This window comes from Arachis stenosperma, chromosome 5, assembly GCF_014773155.1.
Source record: "Arachis stenosperma cultivar V10309 chromosome 5, arast.V10309.gnm1.PFL2, whole genome shotgun sequence".
Lineage (NCBI taxonomy): Eukaryota > Viridiplantae > Streptophyta > Magnoliopsida > Fabales > Fabaceae > Arachis > Arachis stenosperma.
In genome coordinates, this window is record NC_080381.1 from 135537393 (window position 1) to 135558435 (window position 21043).

At 31.9% G+C, this 21043-nt stretch overlaps 1 protein-coding gene across 1 annotated transcript; it reads right to left on the minus strand.

Annotated features, from left to right (window-relative positions):
- Positions 1 to 10844: 10844 nt before the first annotated feature.
- LOC130982690 (basic leucine zipper 34-like) lies at positions 10845 to 11789 on the minus strand. Its single transcript, XM_057906748.1, has one exon. It carries the CDS (start codon positions 11723 to 11725, stop codon positions 11033 to 11035), a length of 693 nt encoding a protein of 230 aa, XP_057762731.1. The 5' UTR covers positions 11726 to 11789; the 3' UTR covers positions 10845 to 11032.
- Between the last annotated feature and the right edge of the window lie 9254 nt (positions 11790 to 21043).

Consider the following 21043-nt stretch of genomic DNA (forward strand, 5'->3'; position numbering starts at 1 on the left):
TTCACAAAACTAACTATGCTATAAAATTAATAGAATCTACCAAATTCAATCCAAAATAAACTATAAAATTGTGGTTTATCACACGCATAATAAAAAAAAGATATATGAGGATGCCTTAGCATAACTAAGTTCATGAGAGAGTGCCGACATTAGACTATGTCGGTAGATTTTCGACCCGGTTAAAATAATATTATCATAAAATATTATTATAATAAAATATTAATATGATAAAATATTTTTATCCTAAAATATTATTATTTATTTTTCTGCATGTTTAAAATTGGATCATTAAATGAAATCTAACCGTGTCACTCGAATTTTCAAAATTTCTAGTCGAAGTGGCTCGAAAACGTACTTTTTTGCTTTTCACAATTTATACCTAACTCTATCTTCCAACCTCTTTTGTCTCATTAGTATTAATACTCGTTAATATTAGACACTTCAACTCATACATAAAATTTAATTTTCGAGTGCATAAAAAAATAGGACTATCACATTCAAGCACAACTCTATTGTCATTATTTCTCATAGGTTTAATTACTCTTTTGGTTCCTATAGTTTTACCAAATTTTTAATTAGGTTCCTATACTTTTTTTCTTTTTAATTAGATCCTTACATTGCTTTAGTTTTGTAATTGAGTCTTTCCTAGTATAAAAAATATTAGAATTAATTGAATATTTCTTCACAAATTGAAGGTATTTATAATTAAAAATTTAATTAAATTTTTAACTGCATGTATTTTGATAAAAATATTATGTTAATTTTAACATTTTTAATATGAAAAGGACGTAATTAAAAAATTAAAAATAGTATAAAGATCCAACTAAAAAAAATATAAAGATCTAATTGAAAATTTCATAAAACTATAAGAACAAAAGAATAATTAAACATTTTTCATATAATAATTAAAATATACATTTACAAAAATATATTCACTACTACTAAATATTTTTACTAAACTTACTGAAAGAATAAAAAATTAATAATAATTTTGTGAAATATATATTCACTTACAAAAATATATTTACTACCACTAAATATATAATTAGTTTAAAGTCTCTAATTTAAAACATTTAGATTTAAATAATTACTCATTTTTAAATTTTATGATGCAAAATATCATATTGTTACAATATGCCTGTATCGGAGGGAAAAAAGTGATATTTATGTGTAATGATTATCATTCTCTTAATTGTGTTACATGAAGAATTTAATTTTAACGAAATTTTTAGCGTAAAAAGAATTTAAAAATAATGTGACGCAACTAAAACAATTACTTTTTAAATTATATAAATATTTATTTAAAATAATAAATATAATTAAATAATTTGATAAAAAGTTAAACTAATAATATATCAGAACTAAATTCTTACCTAAATTTGTAATAGCAAAAAATATATATTCAAAGGTTATAGAAATTAGAAAATAAATTGATTTTTTTCTTAAAATTGAGGACTAAATTAATTTTTTGGTGAAAATAGCAATTGGATCCTTATCTTTCGGATTTATGGGATAGAAGTAAAGAAAAGAGAAGAGAACTGGAGAAGAGAAAAGACGGGGGAAAATCCATAGAAATAAAAAATTGATGCCGTTTTCGTTTTCCGTGTTCTGACCTCTCTCAGTTCCGACTCTCAACACTGCTCGTAGTTATACATATCCATTCCACCGTTTGCCTTCACATTCCTATTTCTATCTCCTTCATTGCTTCATCCTTCAATTTCCATCTAACTGAACAGAACCAAATCAAGAAGAAGATGATGACAAGGTTGATGATCGTGGGTTTGGGATTACTCGATTTCCTTGTAGCTGGCCTTTCTTTGATGATTGCTTTGGCGTTCTTCGCTCTCATTACTTCCGTTCTATGCGCTGCCGCATTCTACAACAACACCAAGAGCGTTTCCTGAATCGTCCTTCAACAACTACCGCTTATCCACTAAGTATTCCAAATCCCACTTCCTTTGATTGTGCCTCCATTTCATGCTATTTCTTTTCCTCTGCTTCGTTAGGATTAGGGTTAATGATCTATTACTTCTAGTGTTGGTTCATTAGAGTTAGATTTTACTTACTAATAATTAGTGTGAATTTGGTATATTACTATTACTGTTACTTTGGTTTTTCAAGAAAGGTTGAGCTCTTTGGACTTGTCTAGTTGGGAAAAAGTTACTTCTGAATATGTAAAAGCCACAAAAACAAAACATTGTTTGGTAAAATTGTTATTAAAAAAATCTATAATGACTCTAATAGGATAAATGTATTAGATATTGAAATAAGTAAGTAATTAATGAAAGGATAATTCAGAATTTTATTAAAATATATAACATGATATTAGTCTTTTTAACTATGGAAAGTATAAGATGAAGTTGAAAAGTATCTCTATAAGAGTTTTTGAAAGGACGTCAATTTTGTTTACCAAATAAAGATAGAAAATGTGAGCTTTTGTAGAGTAGAAGCGTTTCTCCCTGGAGCAATTTTGCTTATAGTTTCTTCTAACAATTTTTTGCATCCTAGCACAACCAATATTTGGAACCTTGTAACCTTGTTATCTGTCCATTTATGAGCATCTAGATCTTTACCTTTTATTTGTTGTTTTGATCTTGAAAGTTGATGCATTAATGTAATTATGAGATCAAATTTTGATTTTAACTACTGGAACTTCCGTGGATGTACTCTTGGGATTCATTTGTGTTCTTTTCCTGGGTAGTTTGTACCTTGGACTGTGGCTATATCCAAAACACCTGGTTTTGGAATCTTTGACTTTGTTTCAGCATTTGGAATTTCGATAAATACTGGTTTTTTCCAAGAAATCCACAACCATTCATGTTTTAATGTCTTGGTTTTTTGTTGAATGTGTACCATTACTTGATTGGATTTAGTTGTGCTCACAACTTTGTAATTTTGTGTTTCCTTCGTAGAATTTATTTGGTTTCTCTGCAAGGTTGTGGTTAAACTAGCTTCAGTATTTGCTTGCTGTTGACAAATGTTTTCCATTCGTTTATTACAGGAATTATTTTTGTGGATTCTTTTGTCAAGATGAAGATTGCTTTTTCTATGAGCAGCAGCTTCATCATATATACTTGAGGTTGTTATTTTGAGCCGCTAGAAAATGTAGGAACAGCAACAGCAACCACTAGTAAAATATGTAGCATTTATTCACTTTTAATATCACTAAATAAATTAAGTTCAAGTGAAAAATTTATTGTAATATGATTTATGATAATGTAGAATGAATGTTATAAATTGTGAATTAATTGAAGATATTTGAGGCAACCCGCTAGCTCTTTTTTATTTGTTTCTTTGTTTCTATAATTTTATTGATGATTTATTATCTCTTATCATTCTGATTTTGTGACTTTGATCTTCAGTATGAGGGTTCTCATCAATGGTTTGATTGTTGTTGTACTTGACTATTGAATTCTTTATCCTGTGCTCATGTATCAGAAAACATCCTTCATTAGTACAAGTTCTATCTAACCATGCATGATTGTTGTGAAAATAGCAGCTGGTATTCAAATCTGTTATTTACTCAACTTCCTGATTTCAAGAAGTTCCTGATTTCATGTCTTTAATGATGAATTGGTTGACTACTATGCTAATATTTGGTTCTGGTGCTTATACATTATTTTTCAAGCTCTGGATATTAATGACTGGTTGCATCAAATAAGAATTAATCTCTGGGATGTGGCTGTACCTGCTTGAATTTCTTTGCGTGATATGGCTGCTCTCTGGGGCCATATTGACAGATCTTGATTACTGTCATAAGTGTCATCACAATGGTGATATCCGAGTTAGATCATGAATGATTTTCTAGATTGCATATATGTCTCTCATTAATTGCTTTCTGTCATTTTCTAGACATTATTTATTTATTTATAACAAATGCAATACTCGTAAGACTTATTTATTGCAACTATATATCTATTTTTATGTTTGTATCTCATTTGGTTATTATAACACATTAGTTATATGTTTTTATTATGTAGTGTATCCTGAACGATTTGCATCCCATATTTTTAGAAAAATGTCAAGTCACCATCCATATTGTCATGTATCCATGTTGCCTATTGTACCTATGCTTCCTAGGTCATTTCTCATCTGTACTCGCTACTCAGCACGAAAGGGGAATGATGTTATTGCTAATGCTTATAACATAAGGTGTGAGCTTTCGCCACATGACATGCTGTGAGAAAGGTCTTCTTTTGATGTGACAGAAACCTCCCAAGAATCTCTGCTAGTTCAATGGCTTGCCACTACTTTGTTGCTGCAGCATTCTACTAGTGCTATTAATGTAAATACTTCGGCTTTGGGGTATGAGGTTTATTGAGGTAATACTTGAATCCATTTTGCCAGCTGGCTGTTGCTTAGGTTTTTCATTTCTTGTTTGGTAAGGGGATGTCCTTTGGGCAGGCGTTTGGTTTCATGTCATGCAGGTTTTATCAGATGATAACATGAATTTTGGTTCTAATGCTGTGAAAGGCTGTGGATGATATCATTGAGGCAAATGATGTTATTGGAGATGACAAAGGCGAAGTTACAAGTTTGCCATGGATTGAGATGTCTCATTCTATCATACGATCTTTTCTAGGTCCTATGTTTTGAATGACACACACAGGATCTAAAATGGTTTCTTGCCATAGAAGTTATCTGTAATATGATGTGATTTACTATTTGCAGAGTACAAATTGATTCCTTCAGGCTTCAGGCCACCATTTTAGGATCTTCAATTTGTGAAATATAATTATGTTTATGGTTTTTCATTGTCGTTGTTACTTAAATTTTCTAGATTTATTACTTACAACCAGACATATATACTAACGAAAGGACTTTTTTCGACCCAAATGCTGTTGTTCTCAAAACTAATAAATAATAAAACATGAAATTCACCAACCAAAACTTCAAGAAATCAAAATTGCATATATTAACAAAGTAACTTGAACAAGAGAAAAATATAACAAGAGTAGTGTAAATTAAAAAGGGAATTAAAGAGTACTTACAATGAGATAAACAAAATCTAAGATCAAAACTTAAACTATAAAATTCTACAATGAAATCTATATAAACCCTAAGAGAGAATTTGAAGAAAGGTATTCTACACTACTCCTAGTTCTAATTATCTATCTAATGTGTTTAATGAGGCATCCTTGATATGAAAATGATGCACCCTTAATATAGCACCCCATGTAGTTTCAAAACCACAAAAAATCACAAGTCTCGTGCTTCATTAATGAAGCCACGCTAGGACTTGTACGTACATACAGATGTGCACATATGTACACTTGCTTATTTTTTTAATTGTGCGTACGCACACTTGATTGTGTGCTTTTCCTTTGTTTTCTTCAAGAAATCTCCCATTTTGCATGCTTCCTTCCTCTTCTTTCTAGTCATTCTTGCCTAATTGACCTGAAATCACTTAATAAAATATATTATGGCATCGAATGAAATTAAAATAAAATTAAAATGATCAATTTAAACACAAAAACGCATATTTTCACATTTAAGTTCAAATAAAAAAAATCATAAAAATATGCTATTTTGGTGATTAAATGTGAGTTTATATGATAAAAATCGTCTAATTAAAACAAAAAATTATCATTAAATATAGACTCATCATCTAACTTTATATTTTTAAATCAGAATATAAACAAATAGATATTAGAATGAATTCTCTATTAGATATCATCTTAATTTCATGTTTACTAATATTGACATTAGGTGACATACGTTTTCTTTTACAAGGAGATATATTGTAAAAAAGGAATGATTTCATCTATAAATGTTACGTAAAGCATGACAGTTTTCTAAGTTGTCTATTCATGGTTGGATAGGTTTTCTATTAACTTAAGTTTTATTTATAATTTTTTGTTGATACGTTCTTCAAATATTGCTTGTGTGTATGTCTTTTCTAATCACAACAACCTCTTAATAATAATAATAATAATAATAATAATAATAATAATAATAATAATAATAATAATAATAATGCTTCCAATTCATAAAAATATACTAGTGTAGCAATAAAAAAAATTCAAAATCAAAACTTTCTTGCAGGTTTTTGGTTTGACTCTTGTTGAAGATTGGCAAACGCACCCCAACAACAACGTGACATTATTAGATTATTTGTCAAAAAGATGTAAGATTTTCATTTAATGCTATCAAGATTCATTCCCAGGTCAAGAATTCAATTATGATTTATCGCCACACGCCTCCTTAATTTTATCTCCACCTAAATTAATACTAAAATTAGTATTATTCATATTAGTCATAGTAATAAGTATTTTGAATTTTTTTAATTAAAGTTTTGAATTCAGGTATTTGAATGTGATTTTAATGTTTTTTTTTTCTAGAGATGTTCATACCATTTTCAAAGGATTTTAATTAGATATAGAATTAAATTAAGTTAGTTGATTTTTCTAATAAGTAAATTCAAATGTCAGTTATTCAATTGAAATATAAAACCAAAATATAATATGTGTTCATATTCTGTTTTATCTTATTTTTGCCAAAATTATTTTTAACTAAATTACTATTTTTACGAAAATTAAATTACTGACAAATTAAATTTATTGAGGAACAAAATTAATGTCTAGATATTTTTGTTATACAAATATTATCTTTGATAAGTATGAAGTTAATTTTATTTATTTATAGATAAATTTATTAGCATTATATACTTTTATAAATAGAGTAGTTTAGTTTTTTTTTGAATGAATTTATTGCCAAGATTTCAAATTAGATGAGCAAATAGTTAAATCTTCTCCAACCATGTGTTGCAAGAGACTGTTTTACTTGTTGGTGTGTTAGTGAATGTTTATATCATCACACACACACACTCACACACATCTCTTCAAAAGGAAAGACATAATTTGACAAATTTGAAAATGGGGAGAGTGGAAAATTGGATAAGACTTGTTGCTGGGGCATATGCTGATGCATTAGCCCTTTGTCGCTTTGTAAAAGATGGATTACTGTTCTAAGCAACAACACCTGAAGCATTGAACTCCACTTTATTATATAATCCACATTAGTGTGACCTGGATGAAATATATGGGGTACCCTTAATTAGCTTATTGGAAGGGCCTTGGTGCCCTTAGAATAATAATATCTAATTGCATGATTTTTCGTTTTTGAATAATGTTATTTGTATATTTAAAGTTAATATATTTTTTTTCTAAGTGTTAATTCATATTAAAGATAAAGATGTATATATGTTATCCTTAATAATAGTTATGGCCTCATCGTTTATGGGACCGTTATACTACGTACATTTTTCTTATAATTTTCATGCGGATAACAATAAAAAAATAGTTATAATTCAAATAATATAATTTTTTTATTTTCACATAAAAATTTTAAATTTAAATTTTATTTTTAATCTTAAAAAAAATAAAAAATACACTTTAATTATTTTTTTGTGACAAAATTATTTTTAAATTTTGTTACAAAAACATTTTTAAATAATTTAAAAATATAATAAAAATGTCTGTGATAAAAAAATCTGCCCCATTAATGAAAAAAGGAGGTGGTTGTACTTGCCAATATCAACATTTCATTTGTCATATAAAAATTTATGTTTGTCATATTAATCTTTTTTGTTAACCTAGAATATCTTAGTATATTATTGTACATTTTATCACATTTTTAAATATTTTTAAAATATTTTTGTTGATTATAAAATTTAAAGATATTTTTATCAACAATAAAATTCGAATGATATTTTTATGATTTATCTTTTTCGTACCGTAAAACAAGTTTATTAGTTAAGATAAATATTTTATTATAAAAAAAATCTTGAAAACTAACATATTACAGTAAATATTACAGTTAACATTTGATATTAGAAAAAAATAAAAAATATTCAAAATTTAATTATAGAAAATATCCGAAATCTAAACTCAGTAAAATTTCATTTTTAGTGGACTTCGTTCTAAATTTATTTGAAATTTTACTGTTGTGTCTCCTGAAATTGATGGCTATAATGTTGATTTTTTAGAGTTACGATATATTATATTATTCTATGTTTTGAAGATTAGAATAAGCTAAATACAGAAACAAAATTAAACTCCCGTTTCTTTAATTACTCAAAGGAATAAAGACCGTGTTTGTTTAAGACACGGAATACTAAAATAAGAATATAAAAACATAAAATATTGTTTGATATATAAATAAAATATAAATAAAAATATTATATCTAAAGATATTAAATTAATATATTTTATATTTATTTTAATAAAAAATATAAAAATATTAATAAAAAATATAATTTTTTATTATTTTTATTAATTTTTATTATTATATTTTTTATTATTATATTTTTTTAAATTTTTTAAATAAAAAATATAAAAATACTAATTTTTATATTTTTATTATTTATATTTTATTTTTTAATATCTTATCCTACTTTATTATCAAACCACTCACAGCCAAATAGAACAAAAGAAATTTAAGTCTTAACCGAGTAAGGTCGACGCAAATTTTATATTCCAATATCTCTATAATATATCCATCTTATACTAGGTTCTACAGTCTCAGTCTCGTAGAACAGTAATGGTTATAATTAGTATTTGTTTTTCTTCTTTTATTTATTGTTTCTGGAGTTTCTAGTGGTGGAAAACCTTTTGTTCTTTTATTTATTGTTTCTGGAGTTTTTAGTGGTGGAAAACCTTTTGATTTCATGTTTTGCTGCTTGTGAATTTCAAGTGTATTAAGAGCTCATTTGAAAAATTTTAAAAGTATTTTTTTTAATGTTTGACTTATATTTATATCTAATATAATTTTTAAAATTAAATAATAGTTTTTTAAAAAGTTATTTAAGAATTTATAAAAAAATTTAAAAAAATTTACTTCTCTCATAATACTACTACTTTTTATCATATTTCTATAAAATAAATACTTTTAAAATTAAAAATTCAAACACAAAATAACTTATTTATTAATTATTTTTAATAGAATTATTTATTGTTTAAGCTATTTTTTCAAAAAGAATTTAATTAAGCTGTATATCCAAATTAGACCTAAATATATTGGTATTTTAATAATTTTAATGGTATTAATATATATTAATTAAAATTAATATATATTATTAGTTGTGATTAAAAATTATAATTAATATATATTAAAAAATTAATATATTTTTTAATAATTTTAACAGTATTAATATATATTAAAGAGAAATATAAATAGACAATAATTTTTGTAAAACAATATGAACAATAGTCTTAATAAAGTAAAAATATTAAATTACTCATCTAAATCTAATATTAGAATAACAATCCACACACCTATTAAATTAACATCCATTATTTATATTATTAAAAAAAATTATTATTTACCTAACATTTCTCATATATTAATTATGATCCACTACGTACCCTCACTGGCACCTATCACCTCCACCACCAGCATTTGTCGTATATTGGCCCTCACTTAAATTACTCTGTTCAACAACAATGGACACACACCCTTTTGGGTCTATGTGACTATGTCGATATATGTATGTATTGTATGTATGTGTCTATGTATCTTTTCAGAATTATCATGATCCATTATTCTTTTGCTTTTGCACGTGCATATCTTATGTCCATAGTTACATAAAATACAATAGATTCTGATATAGGGACGAATACGCGGTTCGCGACACAACATATATAAAATATTTTATGTAAAATATATATTATAATGTTCTGTTAGAGAAATAAATTGATATACAATATGCGTGAATTGGTATATAATATTCAGTGAATTTTTATAACTATACTCATGCCTATCATCACTTCTTCTTACCCTCCTTGCATTGCATTGGTCCTGCAAAAGACAAAATAAAATAAAGCTTCTCTCTCTCTATCTAAAGCTGAGATCAAGTGTTTTGTTTCCCATTAAGCTTTTTGTTATTACTATTTCTTTGCTGTTCATATATTGTCTTTTTTTCCCTATAGTAACTATACTATTTCCATTTTGATTACTGTTGCGAATTTGCGATGACATAGACGCCAATTTTCATTTGTTAATTTTTATGATGATAGTAGATAGATAGATAATAGGTACTAATTATATATACTGGTTGGTGATGAATGATGATGTTACTGACAGCATCATATATGTTAGGTACACTTCTTCATCATCTACATGATCATGATGATCAATTAATACGCGGCGAGATGTTAGCCCAATAATAAGTGTTTAAAAAAATTCCAAAAAACTAATTACAACATAAATCAATTCAAGTTAAATTTTTGTATTTTTAATTTAAAAATTTAAAAAATTAAAATAATAAAAATTTATTTTTTATTTTTTATAATAGACTTTCTATTTTTCAACTAGTTACACCTACCCTCCTAACTGATTTTTAGCGAAACCGTTTTATTTTTTTGGTTCTCTTTCTTCGCTTTCACACTCTCTGGCAATGAAACTGTGTATCTTACGAAACTATGAAGTCAATAGACTATTTATACAATATGTACAATGGACTATTGAGTTACAAAATAAACATTTTTATTTAACTAGAATAACCATCCAAGTACTAGAGATAATAAACATCTTTTTAAAAACTTCAACTGATAGAAAAAAATAATAAAAAAATAACACTAATGATTATATTTCTAATACTCCATAAACTTTCATTGTGCATATTATCCAAATATTTCATTGACTCCTCATATTTTTTCGTATCTTACTCTAGTTTCCCTACAATACTGAACTCTCTCAAAGAAATATTTGAAATTTTTTTATTAGAAACTATAGATAATTTCATTTGAATATTCGAAATTTCGTAAAGATATCATTCTCTTAATATTGATTATTTATATATTTATTCGAACCTGTAATCAGTGATTGAAAAAAAGAGAAATACCGGTTACTAAGGAAGAAAAGAACATGTAGAGGTGTTATTTAATCTTATCTGAACTCACTCGCGTACAGCTCCGTTGGATCAAACTAATAAAACATGGGTCAAAATAAAGTAAAAAACAAAAGATAAGAAGAAGATGGAAAATAGAGTAATATACGTATGATCAATTTTATATAATATATATAGCCTCAATTAGTGAACATGGTTCTTGGTTTCCTCATCTCTGAGAATTTTAGTAGTAGTAGTGTTCTTGCAAGGAACATCATCATTATCATTATTATCGTTGTTGTCGTGGTCGTCATCATCAAAATCGAAACCTCTGACAGCACAACCAAACGAATTTCCACTTATCTCCGCTATCATTTGGCGGAGATCGGAAGCTTCTTCCTTGAGTCTTGCATTTTCCTGAAGAACTCTATCATGTGACTCAGACATGTTGTTGAGCTTGTCAATAAGGTTGTGATTCTCGCTTCTGAGCCTAACAACCTGAGACCAGAGTTCGTCAAGGTGTTTCTGCTTCCTCATCCTCGACCTCCGAGCCGACTCGCGGTTCGATATCATCCGCCTCTGCTTCCGCTCGTCAATCACGCTGAGCGGAAGCTCGTCGGCTTCGTCGGAGGTCGTTGAGTTGCTGCTGAGGCATGACGAATTATGAGGGACAATAAAGTCATTTCCTAATGCACAAGGGAAGTTATTGTTATTGTAACTGTAGATGGGTATGTTGGTTAAGAGCGTGTTTAGATTATCATGGAAGGTTGGGATTTCACTATGAATCAAGCAACTGAGGTTATTATTATTATTATTATTATTATAAGGTGGAACAAGAAATTGGTTTTCTGGTGCTAGATACTGGATACCTCTCATATCAATCTCACTAAGAATCATGGCTATAATTGGAATTTACAATAAAAGAAGGTGATACTATTTATGAGAGTTCCCTAAATATGATATGATATGAAAGGAGAACTGGGGAAGGTAGTGTAAGATATGGGGGAATTTATAGGAAGATTACGGGCTTGAATTATTGGCTAATTTCAACGAGAATACTTATTTGTATATATATTTAATAATTTAATAATAAAACGCTACGATTCGCTTAAGGAGAAAAATATATTTTATTTTATAATTATAAAATAATAAATATTTAATCAGTACGTATATTAAATAAATTATAGAATTATATTTTGTATAAATGAATTAATTTAATTTTTATATAGACACAATTCTAAGAATTTATTTTTGGACATGAAAAAATTATATATAACACATAAATGAGTCTAATATTTATTATATATAAGTTGAGTAAAATTAATATATTGGAATATTATATATATATATAGTGTGATAAAATTTCTTCTATATAAGAATTATTTAGAGCAACGAGACACAGTTTCAGGGCTTACATGGGCACAAGTTCAACAACTATTTGGAAGTGCAACTAATATATGCGTGTGGCTATGAGTATTCCATGTCATAAAGTTATTGAGTTGTATCTTATTGTATGTGGCTACAGGTAAGACTGTCTGCGATAGATTTAATATTGTTATTATTGTCTAATCCATGGCACTCTGTTCACGTTTGCCATACGTAGTATGCTGCAATGAAGATTTATGATTTCAATACTGTCTTGTACCAGCAGCTACCGCCCTCATCAAGAGAGAAAAAGTAGATGACGCATGGTTCTTTAAAGGATAATAAAAACCAATCAACATGAAATAGCCCAACAAAACATTATATATATATATAATTTAAAACCAGTACTTTTATTAAAATTGGATAGTATTTAATTAATAAAAAATGATTAATTTTATATTATTGAATAAAATTTTATATCATTAAAAATATAATAATGATTAATTAATAGTTACAAATCACAAAATTTATTGATTTTCTAATAATCTCCTATATATATATATATATATATTCAAAAATTACAAATTCAAAATCTAATGTTAACTGGTATTGCCTTATTTTTATTTTTTTAGAGTAATCGATCCTTAAATTATAATTATAATTCAAATGCAAAATGGCAAATCAATTTATAATTTGGTAAGCCACTAGAAATCGTCTATTCATAAAACCTTTTTTGTAAAGGTATAGAGATATTTAGGACGATTTAGAGAGAATTAGTTATAGCTTCTTCTGGTTCAAGACAAAGTTATAAATGGTTACAATTAATATAGAGAAATAATTTGGATATTAATTACTCTCTTTTAAGTTAGTTTGATTTTTGTATATGCTTTTTTTTTCTTTTTATTTGTCTGATCTTATGTTATTTTTTTATTTTGGGATATATCAAAAATCCAATACAAGACTTTTTAGAATAGAGCTCCGATACTATATCATGAAATCACTTATTTCAAAAACTTAAACTGATTAAAAAAGACAATATTAATGATTATATCTCTAACACCATTAAAACACCACAAACGGATAATATATAGCTAACAGTATTTATCTTAAGCCCTTTAGGCTATGTTTATTTTGAGAAACTAATATTAGAAAAATAAATAAAATAAAAATAAAAATATTTTAATTTTTATTTACTTTTTCTATTTATACTTCTTCTCATCTCTACTTATATCATTCGACTTTTATTCCTCTCTCATCTTCCATCTTCACTTTTATTTCTCTTTTCTTCTTCTCGCTTTACATCTAACTAGAAGTTCTTTGATCCAAGTGGCACAAAAAGCTTTCTTTTTTTCTTTTCTTCTTGTTTATAACCATGAACAGGGATAAAGAACCCCTCTAAACTCCTGATTCTAAACCTGAAAAGACTCTAAGGAGGCATTTATAGGAAACTAAAGCACAACACTCCAGAAGAGATCTTTCAAAAAGTTTTGAACAAGAGCTGGAGGACATGGTTGCGAACCTCAAGAGGAGCCAAGAAAGGTCCTTGGTGACTTCATCATGCCTATACCTCTGACTTTTATAGCAGAAACATCTCTGTACCTGCTATTGGAGCTAACAATTTTGAGCTTAAGCCTTAGTTAGTCTCTCTTTTGCAACAGAACTGCAAATTTCATGGACTTCCAATGGAAGATCCCCATTAGTTTTTAGATGAGTTCTTACAAATCTGTGATACTGTAAAGACTAATGGAATTAATCCTGAAGTCTACAAGCTGATGCTCTTTCCCTTTGCTTTAAGAGACAGAGCTAAACTATGGTTGGATGTCCAACCAAGAGAGAGTCTTGACTCTTGGAAAAAGCTGGTTAATGCTTTTCTGGCTAAATTCTTTCCTCCTCAAAGGATGAGCAAGATTAGAGTAGAAGTTCAAACCTTCAGACAAAAAGAAGGTGAATCCCTTTATAAAGCTTGGAAAAGATACAAGTAACTGATCAGGAGATGTCCCCCTGACATGCTCTCAGAATGGTCCATCAAAGGCGTGTTCTATGATGGCTTGTCTGAGATATCCAATATTTCATTGGATAGCTCTGCAGGTGGATCCCTCCACTTGAAGAAAACACCTGCAGAAGCAAGAGAACTCATTGAGATGGTTGCTAACAACCAGTTCATGTACACTTCTGAAAAAAAACTCTGTAAATCATGGAGCCTCTCAAAAGAAAGGAGTTTTTGAGGTTGATACTCTGAATGTCATCTTAGCCCAGAATAAGATATTGACTCAGCAAGTCAATATGATTTCCCAGCATCTGACTGGAATGCAAACTACAGCTGGCAGTACTCAAGAAACTTCTTCTGAAACAGAAGCTTATGATTTTGATCAACCCACCATGGATGAGGTGAATTACATGGGAGAACCCTATGGAAACACCTACAATCCTTCACGGAGGAATCATCCTAACCTCTCATGGAAGGATCAACAGAAACATCAACAAGGTTTCAATCAAGGTGGTAGGAACCAGAATAGGTTCAATAATAGACCACCATTCCTATCTTCTCAAGGGAATATGGAGACCTCTAAGCAGAGCCTTTCTGACTTAGCCATTTTAGTCTCCAGCCTCACTAAGACCACCCATAGTTTCATTAATGAAACAAGGTCCTCCATAAGAAACTTGGAGGTACAAGTTGGTCAACTGAGCAAGAGGATCCCTGAGACTCCTCCTGACACTCTTCCTAGTAACACTAAAGTGAATCCAAGAGAAGAGTGCAAGGATATAACCATGGAGGTAAAGGCCGAACCTGAGGAGAATGGAAAGGCGTTGAACGCCAGTGAAGAAGCCTTCACTGGGCGTTCAACGCCCACAATGGCAGCAAGCCTAGCGTTAAACGCTAGTGAGGAACCCCTCACTGGGCATTTAACGCCCATCCTAACAGAAAAGCTGGTGTTGAACGGTAGCCAGGGAGCACTGACTGGGCATTCAACGCCTAAACATCTAGGCTTCCTGGCCCCCACTGGGCGTTCAACGCCCAACCATGCAGCCATTCTGGCACTGAACGCCAGTGAAGAACCCCTCATTGAGCGTTCAACGCCCACACACCCAGGGAAGCTGGCGTTGAACGCCAGCAAGGACATTCCTACTAGGCGTTCAATGCCCAGAATGCTAGAAAAACTGGCGTTTAACGCCAATCAGGTGGACAGCAAGGGCGTTCAACGCCCGATAAGCTGACAGAGCTGGGGTTGAACGCCAGTAAAAGCACACCCTTTGAGTGCTTAAAGCCCACTCAAAAACCCTCTAGCCCAGAACCAAAGAAAACCATAAAGACCATTGAGGTTCCTCTAAATGCACTTCTGCAGTGTATAAGTTCTGATGACTATTCATCCTCAGATGAGGATGAAGACACTAGGGAAGAGCAAGTTGCTCGATACCTAGGAGCTCTTATGAAGCTAAATGCCAAGTTATTTGTTACTAATCCTCTGGAGGAAGAACCTCCACTGCTTACCAAAGAACTCCATGCTTTGGTTCAGCAAGATCTACCTCAGAAGCTTTCAGATCTTGTACGCTTTCTGATTCTTTACACCATAGGCACCACGACTTTTGATAAGGCTCTGTGTGACATAGGATCAAGCATTAACCTCATGCTAATCTCTGTAATGGAGAAGTTAAAAATTCTTGAGATACAAGCTGCACACATCTCATTAGAGATGGCAGACAAGACCATGAAGAAGCCATATGACTTTGTGGAGGATGTCTTGGTTAATGTTAAAAACCACTACATCCCTGCAAACTTCATAGTTTTGGATATAGGAGAGGATGAGGATGACTGTGTCATCCTTGGAAGGCCTTTCAATTCCTAGCCACAGCCAATGTTATCCTCGATGTGGCTAAGGGAGAACTAACCCTACAATTAGGGGAAGATCACATCTTATTTAAGATGCATCATCCCAATTCTCCCTCTAAAAGAGAGATAACTGTGCAACACCTAGTGTGCCAACCCTCTCTTTCTGTGTAGAGCTCTGTCGATCCCCCAGACATCGATTCTAAGTTTGGTGTTGGGAAGCCATCAACAAGCTCTAAGCACAAAGGTACTAAAAAGAAAGTACCTAAAGGCTGGAGGGACAAGAAAGTTCCTACTGAAGGCCTCTCACCTGGCATAAGAGTTGTCTTCACTAAGAAGCCAGTCTTACCACATATAGTGAGTCGTGTCCTATTACTAGAGCATGTAGAGCTCATTCATGAGAGGACAGGAAGAAAATTCACTGTTAGGGGAAAAAATCTGAGCCCATACTCACCTCTGTAAAGAGCTAAAGGTCAAGCTAGTGACGTTAAAAGAGCGCTTGTTGGGAGGCAACCCAACTTTATTTAATTATTTTTCATCATTTTTATGTTTTCAGAGTCATGATCATGTGCATCAGTCAAGAGACAGAATTTCACAGCAGTGAAAATAGAACACTCTAGATAGAGTGTTAAAGTTGAACGCTAGCCAGGGTATCCCTACTGGGCGTTCAGCGCCCATCATGGGCAGCATTGCTGGCGTTGAATGCCAGCCAAGGAGTAGCCCCTGGGCGTTCAAACGCTAATGTAAAGAAGTAGGGAATCTGGATTTCCTAGCCTCTCAAGACCTGTTAGTCCCACAGCATCTTCACCTATACCACTTAACCCCACCTACTTTCACACTTTCCCATATACAATTCCGTATAAACCCTAACCCAATCAAATCCATACCACTTCCTCAAACCATCATAACTCCCACCTACCCCCACCCACTTCAAAATCAAAGGTCGAGCCCTCTCTCTCCCTCTCTATCTTTCTATTTTCTTCTTCTTATACTCCACTATTCTTCTTCCTTTATTTTTGCTCGAGGACGAGTAAAGTTTTAAGTTTAGTGTTGGAAAAGCACAACTTTTTTTCTTTCTATTACAATTCATGGCACTCAAGGTTGGAGACTCCTCTAGGAAGAGGAAAGGAAAAACAGTAGCCAATCCCTCTGAATCTTGGGAGATGGAGAGATTCATCACCAAAACTCACCAAGACCACTTCTATGAAGTAGTGGCTGAGAAGAAAGTGATCCCTGAGGTCCCTTTCATGCTCAAGAAGAATAAGTATCCGAAAATACGAAGAGAGATCCGGAAAAGAGGTTAGAAAGTCCTAACCAATCCCATTCAAGATATTGGGATTCTCATGGTGCAAGAGTTCTATGCTAATGCATGGGTTACTGAAAACCATGACACTAGTGTGAACCCAAATCCAAGGAATTGGATCACCATGGTCTGAAAAAGAATCTTAGATTTTAGCCCAAAAAGTGTGAGGTTGGCGTTCAACTTGCCTCTAATGCAAGGAGATCCTCATCCTTACACTAAGAGAGTAAACTTTGATCAGAGATTGGATCAAGTGCTCTCTGACATCTGTGTGGAAGGAGTACAGTGAAAAAGAGATTCCCAAGGCAAGCCCATTCAGTTAAAAAGGGTTGACCTTAAGCCCACATCTAGAGGATGGTTGGAATTCATCCAAAGATCCATCATCCCCACTAGGAACCGGTCAGAAGTAACTGTTGACTGAGCCATCATGATTCATTGCATCATGATTGAAACTGAGGTGGAAGTACATGAGGTGATTCCTCAAGAAATATACAAGGTAGCTGAGTAGCCTCACACCAATGCCAGGTTGGCATCCTACACCTCATATGTCACCTATACAATTCAGCTGAAATTGTAATAAATGGAGATGTCTCCATTGGGGAGGATAAGCCCATTACTAAGAAGCGGATGGAGCAAACTAGAGAGCATGCACAAGAGCCTGTGCATCTGCCTCAATATAAAATCCCTGAGATACCTCAAGAGATGTATTTTCCTCCCCAAAGCTATTGGGATCAATGGCAAACTTCGAATTCTCTTGGGGAATTGAGCACTAACATAGAGGAATTGAGGATAGAGCATCAAGGGCATGCCACCACCCTCAATGAAATAAGAGAAGATCAAAGAGTCATATGGGAAGACCAAAGGGCTATGAGGAAAGAGCAAAAAAGACAAAAGGATGACATAGAAGAGATCAAGCATCACATTGGATCCTCAAGAAGGAGCACTAGACGCCACCCTTAAAGGTGGATTCGTTCTCTTTACACCCCTTTCCTGTTATTTTTCTGTTTTCTGTCTGTTTATTTATCTGTTCTCTTATTCTATAGTTGCATGATCATTTGGATTGATGTCTTTAAGTTGTAAAATGTCCCATATATCTCTCACCTTGCTTAAAAGAAAAAATTTTATTGAAAAGAATTGAGAGATACATGAATTTCAAGTTTAAAATAAGATTAGTTTAATTATGTTGATGTGGTGTTATTTGCTTTTATTTTCTGAATGTATGAATAAACAGTGCATATTTGAAGTTGTAATTTTAGAATGTTAGCTCTTGAAAGAATAAGGAAAAAGGAAAAATATTATTGATAATCTGAAAAATCTAAAAATTGATTCTTGAAGCAAGAAAAAGCAGCAAAAAGAAAAAGCATAATGCAAAAGAAAACAAAAATTTATGCATGCAAAAAATAAAGAAAAATGGCAAAAAAAAAAGAAAAAAAGCAGAAAAATCCATTACTGCCCAAAAATGCAGGAAAAGGAAGGTAGATTGAAAAAGTCAATAACCCTTTAAACCAAAAGGCAAGGGTAAAAGGACCCAAGGCTTTGAGCATCAGTGGATAGGAGGGCTCAAAGGAATAAAATCATGGCCTAAGTGGATAAATCAAGTTGTCCCTAACCATGTGCTTGTGGCGTGAAGGTGTCAAGTGAAAAGCTTGAGACTGAGCGGTTAAAGCCGTGGAAAGAGTGTGCTTAAGAACTCTGGACACCTATCTGGGAACTCTAGAAAAGCAGAGTCACAATCTAAAAAGATTCACCCAGTTAAAGTGTCTGTGACATTATTGTATCCGGTGGTAATATTGGAAAACAAGGTGCTTCGGGTCACGGCCAAGACTTTGAAAGCTGTGTTCAAGAATCAAAATAAGTTTAACTAGGAGAGTCAATAATATCATCTAGATTCTAAGTTGCTAAATATGCCAACCATTCTGAGTTTCAAAGGATAGTGAGATGCCAAAATTATTCAGAAGCAAAAAGCTACTAAGTCTCGCTCATCTAATTTTAACTAAGCTTCATTTGAAACTTAGAAATTTATTGTATCTTAATCTTCTTTTTTATCTTAATGTGTTTTTAGTTGCTTGGGGATAAGCAACCGTTTAAGTTTGGTGTTGTGATGAGCGGATATTTTATACGCTTTTTTGCATCATTTTTATACAGTTTTTAGTAGTTTTTATTTAGTTTTTATTAAGTTTTTATAGGTTTTAGTGTTAAATTCACATTTTTGGATTCTTCTATGAGTTTTTGTGTTTTTGTACAATTTCAAGTATTTTCTGGCTGAAATTGAGGAGTTAGAGTAGAAGTTTGATTCAGAGATAGAGAAAGCACTGCAGATGCTGTCCAGATCTGACCTGCCTGTATTCGGAAGAGCTTTTCTGGAGTTACAGAAGTTCACATGGAGCGATTTTAACAGTTATGAAAAGCTGACTTCTAGAGCTTTCCAGCAATATATAATAGTCCATACTTTGCTTCGGATTAGAAGGCCCAAAACTGGCGTCCAACACCAGCTTCCTGCCCCCTTCCAGGCGTCCAGCGCCCAAAGAGCAGAGACTAATGTACAAATGCCCAAAGAGGACCCCCTAGCTGGTGTTCCATGCCCAAGAGACCTCATAGCATGTGGATCTCATCAAAGCTCAGCCCAAACGCTCACCAAGTAGGCCCCAGAAGTGAATTTTAGCACTACATATACTATTTTACCCTTTACTAGTCATCTGTTTAGTATTTAAAGTTATTTTTACAGACCTCTTAGGAGGACAGCCATTATTTTCGAGTTTTACATTGTATTTTACTTTAGTGTGAGTTTCTAAACCTTCTAGGTTGAGGGGAGGAGCCCTACTGAGTCCTATGAATTAATAAAAGTATTACTGTTTCTTCTCTAATCCATGTTTGATCTGTTTCTAAGATGTATCTCCGATCTTCATCGTGGTGAATAGTATGATCTGAAAAATTAGCTCTGTTCATCACATTTAGACAAACGTGCTTGACAAACACCCGCATCTACTTGGGTTTGTGTGAATACGTGACTGGAAAGCACGAACCAACAGCTATATTTATACATGTCTTAGACGGTTAATCCACGACTTTGTTAGGGACTTCTTGAGACACCAATTCAGCCGATTTCCGGGGAGATTAGGGTCTTCGTGGTATAGGCTAGAATCCATAGAAGCATCGTTCTCTGATTCAGAAGATTCGACCTTGTCTGTGGCGCTTTGAGTAGGATCGCCAGGAGAATCACTTGCTAAGTGCTTCACCCTTCGTCAGATTGGATGACCATGGCCAATGGCGTTCAATCTGTAGCAGAGGAGATCAATGACCACGGCCCATGGCGTTGATCACATACAGCCTGCCATAGAAGAAGATCATTCACAAGTAGAGAAGATAGTAGTACCAGAGTTAATTCAGAAAGACAACGCAACTCCAATCCTTAACCTTATTCCTATCTTTTATTCCAATTCGGTATTCCTTTCACAACCAACAACCTTCTGATATGCCTGACTATGACCTGCAAGATAACCATAGCTTACTTCAAATCACAATCTCTGTGGGATTGACCCTGACTCGCTCAGGTATTACTTGGACGACTCAGTGCACTTGCTGGTACAATAGTACAATAGTGTGGGGATTTGTGCTACCATCAGGACACATTAATTAGAGAATAATTCTTGATGTGGGAATTTTTCCTTTTGTGTTCATTGGTTTCGCCCTTTCCGTTATCCCTGAGTCGCTGATGTGGTTAGTA

Coding starts and splice junctions, on each gene's coding strand:
- LOC130982690 (XM_057906748.1), bottom strand. CDS start 11,725: ATGATTCTTAGTGAGATTGATATGAGAGGTATCCAGTATCTAGCACCA.